At 41.8% G+C, this 8,232-nt stretch overlaps 1 protein-coding gene across 1 annotated transcript; it reads right to left on the bottom strand.

Annotated features, from left to right (window-relative positions):
* On the bottom strand, nucleotides 1–5,715 carry LOC135465643 (uncharacterized). Its single transcript, XM_064742930.1, has 3 exons — nucleotides 5,622–5,715; nucleotides 2,218–2,613; nucleotides 1–650 (listed from the first exon to the last, which is right to left on the bottom strand). Exons 1-3 carry the CDS (start codon nucleotides 5,713–5,715, stop codon nucleotides 187–189), a joined length of 954 nt encoding a protein of 317 aa, XP_064599000.1. The 3' UTR covers nucleotides 1–186.
* Nucleotides 5,716–8,232: the final 2,517 nt, after the last annotated feature.

Raw genomic sequence — 8,232 nt, 5'->3', positions numbered from 1 at the left:
AGGCAAGTGGTCTTACAGGAACTTTTCAAGGCCGGGTACGAACCGCTACCTGGGATGGACTAGAGATCCAAAGACAGGAGTCTCTAACCCCTGGAGCATTGCGCTCTCCCATTAGGAATATACATATAGGAAACGTGTTTTAAAACATCCAGCTTACCAACAAGACTAAAAGTTTGTGATCAGATCTCACATGCTTACAACTTTTGTATGCTTATCTGTAGAATACCTGTAGATTTTACCTTCAACACAGATGGACATTTCATCACTGACTGTATCAACTGAGCTCCCAGAACTGATTTCACAGGTGATTCTCAGCTCACGGTCCGTGTTCTGAGGGTAATACGTCAGAGTGGAGCGTCCGAGAACCGTACAGGCATTTGGAGCCGGAGGATCATACACCAAGTCTGTTTTGTTCATAGTAATCATCTCTTTCTGTAGGTCATTCACATTCTGCTTGTACCAGATAGCTTTGTTCTGGGACTGTGGCGTTGCCAGCTGTCCAGCACAGGTCAGCTCTAAGGGTTGTCCCATCTTGGCGTATTTGGGTTGAACTCCAGACTTATCATCAAAGCTCTGACACATTGCACAGTCAGGATCGATGAATATACTGCAGTCCTGAGCACCTGTAACCTGTATACTCTGTGTCACACCTGCACAAAGAGGCAACATTACAGTCATAGCAACCTGTGTCACTCCTGTACAAAGACACAATGTTACAGTGACAACTACCTGTGCCACACGTGTAGAAAGAGACAATGGCACATGGTCAAAATCGATTAACCCATATATATTAAGTTTAAACCCTCTCTAACCTGTAGGTAGACAAGGCCACATGCAGATCCATAGTGGGGGATGTACATGTACTTTTTTATTCCTTTTTCTCTTCCTTTTTTCCCACTCTTATTATTTCTATCAACAATAAAATTTTTGAAGCACCTGCAGAGCCAATCTCCCCAAAAGTCTGGCATGTAAAAATGCTCTTTCACAAGCACATATATAAAGGCCTTAAAATTATTCTTTTAATACCAAAACCAAAGTTTTCCTGATGAGATATTGATCAAACTTGTCAAAAAATGCTTAGATGGCACTATAAGGTGGACGAATCAAGTAAAATGTGTCACTTGAAAAATGATTCACTTCAGGTGAATAACAGTATGGTACTTCAAAAGTGAAGTAGCTTATTGTACATCTATATCCCACTCTGTCCCTCAAGGTAGGACTAAAGTTGACTGTGAGGAAAACTCTACAGTAAAATGAAACCTTTAGTTCGTGAAATTATTCTCAATTACAGCCATCACCTATTGTGTCACCAGTAAGCCACAACTGCTACATAAAACTTTCACAATTTGCAATGATGAATCCTAATACTCGCAACAACACAACATATTTCTGTGGAAAAGAATTACCTGACTACATGAATAATCAGAGAGTATGCACAATATAACTTCTCACTTCACTTACATACTTACGATGGATGGAATGTGATAAGGAGCTTGGCCATGAAAACAATATGGAGACCAATTTCATAACAGCTTCAAATCCCCCTATAGGATCTTACCGCAAACTTACACAAAGGCCTGTCATAGTCATTCAATGACCAATGCTAAAATCACAGCAGCTCTTATCTACACGTAGCTCCAATCTGGTCTTTTAGCACATACTACAGGCACATGTATATGTCATATGTAAAGAGAGATCAGATTGGACGGCTCCCATGATAAATAGATAGGAGGATGATCTAACATTTACATGCTGCATTGATTTAATTATTTATTTGATTGGCATTTTACGCCATAACTAAGAATATCTTATCAGGGCAAAACCCACAGAATATGGGGAAAGGGTCAGTGGGCTTACAATGGGGAAAATTTTAATGCGAAACCAAATATTTTGAAAAAAAAATGCCCAGCTTGTAAGATCACTTCAGCATTATGGAAGGAGGAACCCACAGCCATCCACAGGTTGCTGGCAGACTTCCCCACATACAACCAAAGAGGAAGCCAGCATGAGCTGAACTACCCACTGGTGGGAGGCTTCTGGGTCTTCATGCTGCAGTGAGATCATAGTTGGGCCAAAGTTTTCATGAAGATAGAACGACTAGACAAACTTTCTCAAGTTCAGTACTCAGTTGTCATTTGAAAAAAAAAAAGATATAGAACATGAACATCTGTTCATAGTATGGAGCAACTACTGTATATACATAGCATCTAACCTTACCATGTATTGATACATTCTGGACATTTGAAGACTGAGCAGCCCCACTGGTACTTGATGTCATGGTACACCTGAATGAGGCCGGATCGCTACACCTGACTGAATGTATCCTCAGCTCAAAAAACCCGGATGTTTTACCAGCATCAAATGACGTGGTAGCATTAGCCCGCTGCTGAATATCACCGATAGTAGTTCCCCATGTAGGCAGGTATGGATCTCCTGGATCAAGGTTTACATTATATGTAAGGAGGTTGTCATATCCCCCAGCATCATTGGCCTTCTCCACACCTAGTATAAACAGCTTAATTCCTTGTGAAAGTGACTGTTCTCTACAGGTGATCGTCAGAGTGCTTCCCTCATTCAGGCTGGTCGGGGACACGGATATTTCTACTCCTGACACTGCAACATAACAATGTTAGCATTATTATCCAATATTATAAATGATAAGAAATCCAGCATTAGCAAAACAGAAACAATTAAGTGGAAAAGTGAGCAAAGCACACTACATGACACACACACTGCAGCTTCCACCTTTTCTCATGTTTGCAAGGTGAGTGAGTGAGTGAGTGAGTGAGTGAGTGAGTGAGTGAGTGAGTGTTTAGGGTTTGACGTCGTACTTGACAATTTTTTCATATGATGACAAAGGAGTCCTTAGTTCATTGAATGCATTTAATATGCCTCATTGTGCAGGACAGATTTCCACCACTCTTTTATGTGGTGTTGCTTCACTGAGACGCCTTACCAAAGGCAAGTAAGTCGCTCCAAGCAAGCCATTATACGCTGAATACAAAGCAACGAAGCTACATCTCCCTCTTTGAAGATCTAAAGTGTGACCCCACCCAGGAGTGGACTGACCCTGGATCTACTGCCCCTGAACCGGCACGTTCACAAGGTGTTTATTAAAGCTATTCAGAAGGCATTATGTAAAGCCATGAAACTGACCAATCCAACTAATATTGTTTCCAAAATCAAATTAGAAATGTGCACAAATCACAGTGAAAGTTGCCCTTTCAAATGTGAATAGGTTGAGGAATTTTATTATTAGGGTAACAATCATCCTATATATTAAAATAAATTACACGGGGATAAATTTACACAACATGTACTATCATACTGCGATACATGACTGCACAGAGGAATGAACTATTCCTGCCCAATAGGCCTGTGCTCACTTGCACGAAGCCCACTTAACGTTATGAGCATGTAACTGCCATGGAGCCGTAATATCTACATTGCTGGTTGCCATGGTAGTTACGTGTTCGTAACGTTAAGGCTTTGTACAAGTAGGACCTTGTCTGTGCATACAGGAGGCCGTTCACAGGTTGAATAGTTATGGCTGATCGACCAGCAATTTCTCTTTATGTAGGCATTTCTCTTGCTGTATATGTTGTCTTTTAAACATATATATGCTCAAATGATTCATTGCATCAACTTAATTTATAGCTGTGATTATTTAGACAAAATGTATACATTTTCACAGATATGTTTCATTCTTCCAAGTTTTTCTTTCAGAAATAATGTGGAGGCTAAGCTGGGAACATGGCCAACCGATCTAAGAGCTAACAGGGGGCCTCCGTGGCTCAGTCGGTTAGCGCGCTCGCGCAGCGTAATGACCCAGAAGCCTCTCACCAATGCGGTCGCTGTGAGTTCAAGTCCAGCTCATGCTGGCTTCCTCTCCGGCCGTAAGTGGGAAGGTCTGCCAGCAACCTGCTGATGGTCGTGGGTTCCCCCGGGCTGTGCCCGGTTTCCACCCACCATAATGCTGGCCGCCGTCGTATAAGTGAAATATTCTTGTATACGGCGTAAAACACCAATCAAACAAACAAAAAAAAAGAGCTAACATTTACACATGATCATGTGAAAGAGGGTGTCCAACCATGAGAACATTTTGTTATTAGAAGGGTGTCCAGAAAACATCATTTTCTAATATCTCTCCCAGGTGAAAAGTACTGAAAACGGGGTATACCAATAGTGTTCTTTCACCTGACTAGCTGCCTTACCCTGTGATCATTATATACATCTCCTCAATGCTTCACATACTTTCAGTCACAAGAAACAACTAAAACTTCTCTCCAGCTACATGTATGTGAAAGGGCAGAGTTTTGTGGGGCCTATTGTCAGCAAGTAGGGCCTCACCTATGGGGCTGGGACACTGATTACTCTGCTTCACCACTTTTTTTTTCTATTTTAGCCACCACAAATGACCTAAAAAGTGTACTGGCCATTTCCCACTGGACAGTTGGGCCCTTGCCAACACGTATATTGTGCAGCCCTACCAACTTGTATCATATATGGCCACTCTAGTTTCTATTTCATTGCTAATAGTTCAACCGGTATGATATCGGTATCTAAATCGACATTGACTGAAACTCAAGTGAGCAATTGGCTTTGACATCACTTTTAAAAAAATATTAAACTAAAGAGAGTTGAAACAATTTATAACTTCCACACGTCTGTTTGAAAAGTAGCAATGACGGCTTGTTATAGCGCATGTAGATTTTAGCGTAATCTGTCTTTACCGAACTTTAAACGACTTTCAAAAACATTTCTCTGTCTTACGGTTGAAAGTTTTAATGTTGAACTCTGCATATCATAAAATGGCTTTATACTGGTTACTTTCATCATCTATATCAACTGAAATTGACCTGTTAAGGTCTGGAGAAGGTATAAGATTTAATCTGGACTGTGATAGAATAGAAGAAGTGGTGTGAATTACTTTTGAATTTACTGTATGTAAATGTGGTAATGTACAAAATGCAAATGTGGCTTCGCCTACGACCTAATATATAAACCCTTCCACATCGATTTAATGTAAAACTAGCGTTAGACTACCCTGACTTATGGTGGCTGATAGCGTCCATTTTTGACCGCGCCTTCCGCATTCCGCGAAGGGCGCGGTTTAAAGAAAACTATCTGTAATCTGAGACTTTTCCCCTTTAAAATAAACGTTCGCTCCGACAGACAAAATAGTCATTTTGTTTCTTTGTTTATATTTGTCGTCTGCTTTATTCAGTGTAAACAACAACCTCTATTCACCCATAGATCTACAATGGACCCGTCCAGAAGTCAAACGGTTCTGTCTCGTGATCGGGGTATCTAACGACTTAGATAATGTACACTTGGCACAATGCCAAGCATTGCGTTGTATGTAATAAAAGGGAATCGAAGGGTAATAGAATATTCGATTTATGTACATGTAATTATTTCATGGATATCTTTGCCCCAAATGATTGTTTTCCCCCAAATTTCCCCAATTTTGATATATGTGACTCGGCGATCGGTTGCCTTTTACCCAGTGATCACACAGGTTTCTTGGTCTTCGACAAAATATAAGTCAAATTAGTAAATCAATCCGCCCAGAAACAAACCTATTATACTGACTGAAGTGATACGTTACAGAAACAAACCTGTTTCACTGAAGGGGTCCGTTACAAAAACAACCACGTGTAATGCCAAGTGAAAGAGAATGTTTAATTTGTGGCTGTCAGAATAGTTCGTCATTTAGTTCGCTTGCATAGCTAGGTGTGTTGGAAACACACAAAACAATTGATGAGGACATTTATTGATTTATTTCTTTCTTTAAAAAAATGTATATATACTACTTAAATGGTGTTTTACGCCGTACTGAAGAATACGTCACTCATACGAAAGCGGCCAGCATTATCGTGGGAGGAAACCAAGCGGGGCCTGGGATAAAGCTACGATTATGAGCAGACAGCAGATTATTTGGATTTTATCTGACTATTAGGACGAGCAAATTTGTGATGAAATTTCTGTACTATACCTGTGAGTGTGAGAAACCGAACAACCAAACTCAGCGAGAACAAATTCCAAGGAAACATCTGGAACAAAAAATGTCATTCATGTATATCCGCAGAATGTTGGTTGGATGCTTTGGTGCATAGGGCCTATGTATGGGAAGACAAATGTTGGTGGGGTACTTTTTGGTACATAGGGCCTATGTATGAGAAGACCTGTTGGTGAGATACTTTGGTGCATAGGGCCTATGTAAATGTTGGTGGGACACTATGGTACATAGCATCTATGCATGGGAAGACAAATGTTGCTGGTATACTTTGGTGCATAGGGCCTATGTAAATGTTGCTGGGATACTTTGGTACATAGGACCTGTGTATGAGAAGACAAATGTTGATGGAATACTTTGGTACATAGGGCCTATGTATGGGAAGACCTGTTGGTGGGATACTTTGGTCCATAGGGCCTATGTATGGGAAAACAAATGTTGGTGGGATACTTTTTGGTACATAGGGCCTATGTATGGGAAGACAGATGTTGGTGGGATACTTTGGTGCATAGGGCCTATGTAAATGTTGGTGGAATACTTTGGTACATAGAGCCTATGTATGAGAAGAAAAATGTTGGTGGAATACTTTGGTACATAGGGCCTATGTATGGGAAGACAAATGTTGATGGGGTACTTTGGTGCATAGGGCCTGTGTATGGGAAGACAAATGTTGGTGGAATACTTTGGTACATAGGGCCTACGTATGGGAAGACCTGCTGGTGGGATACTTTGGTCCATAGGGCCTATGTATGGGAAAACAAATGTTGGTGGGATACTTTTTGGTACATAGGGCCTATGTATGGGAAGACAAATGTTGGTGGGATACTTTGGTACATAGAGCCTATGTATGGGAAGACAAATGTTGGTGGGATACTTTTTGGTACATAGGGTCTATGTATGGGAAGACAGATGTTGGTGGGATACTTTGGTACATATGGCCTATGTATGGGAAGACAAATGTTGGTGGGATACTTCTTGGTACATATGGCCTATGTATGGGAAGACAAATGTTGGTGGAATACTTTGGTGCATAGGGCCTATGTATGGGAAGACAAATGTTGGTGGAATACTTTGGTACATATGTGTGGGAAGGCAAACGTTGGTTGGATACTTTGATGCATATCTGTGGCAAGCCGAATGTTGGGATGTCCGAAGACAAAAATAATAAATGTTAAAAAGAAATAAAATAAATACCATGTGTGATTGCTCAAAACGTTTTTATTACACTTTGCTGACACTAGAATGCAGAAGTTCCACTGTGGGCACCATATGCATCCGTGGCTATTGGTTCACAGCTTGACGGGGCGACAACGCAACATGTATCCGTGGCTATTGGTTCACGACTTGACAGAGCGACAACGCGACATGTATCCGTGGTTATTGGCTCACAGCTTGACGGGGCGACAACGCGACATGCATCCTTGGCTATTGGTTCACGACTTGACAGAGCGACAACGCGACATGAATCCGCGGCTATTGGTTCACAGATTGACAGGGCGACAACGCGACATGTAACTGTGGTTCACAGATGGACGGGGCGACAGCGCAACATGTATCCGTGGCTATTGGTTCACAGCTTGACAACGCGACATTTTATCCACCATATTTATCAGTAGATGCAGATATTTGGTTATACAATCATAATGTCAGACTGATTCCCGCCCATTAGTAACGGCCAGTTGACATCGTGATCTAAGACTGTCCAGCCGTTAATAGCTGTCAGCAGACAACGTACTATTAGATTGTTGTCCACCCGCTAGTAGCTGTCGGCAGACATCGTGCTGTTAGACTGCTGTCCACCCGTTACTAGCTGTCAGCAGACAACGTGCTATTAGACTGTTGTCCACCTGCTAGTAGCTGTCGGCAGACATCGTGATGCAAGGCTGATGTCCACCCGCTAGTAGCTGTCAGCAGATATAATGGTGTTAGATTGATGTCCACCCGCTAGTAGCTGTCAGCAGATATAATGGTGTTAGATTGATGCCCACCTGCTAGTAGCGTCTAGCAGACATCGTGGTGTTAGACTGCTATCCACCCGCTATTAGCTGTCAGCAGACATCGTGGTGTTAGACTGCTGTCCACCCGCCACTAACATCCAGCAGATAGCGTGATGTTGGACTGCAGTCTACTTGCTGGTAGCGGGTAGCTCACAGTAGATCATAGGTCTGTGTACACATATTGACTACCATGTGACGCAGCTGTTGCGGCCCATG

The sequence above is a fragment of the Liolophura sinensis genome, chromosome 1, assembly GCF_032854445.1.
Source record: "Liolophura sinensis isolate JHLJ2023 chromosome 1, CUHK_Ljap_v2, whole genome shotgun sequence".
Classification (NCBI taxonomy): Eukaryota; Metazoa; Mollusca; class Polyplacophora; order Chitonida; family Chitonidae; genus Liolophura; species Liolophura sinensis.
Note: the sequence above shows the minus strand (reverse complement) of the source record. Positions and strands in the feature narration are given on the sequence as shown.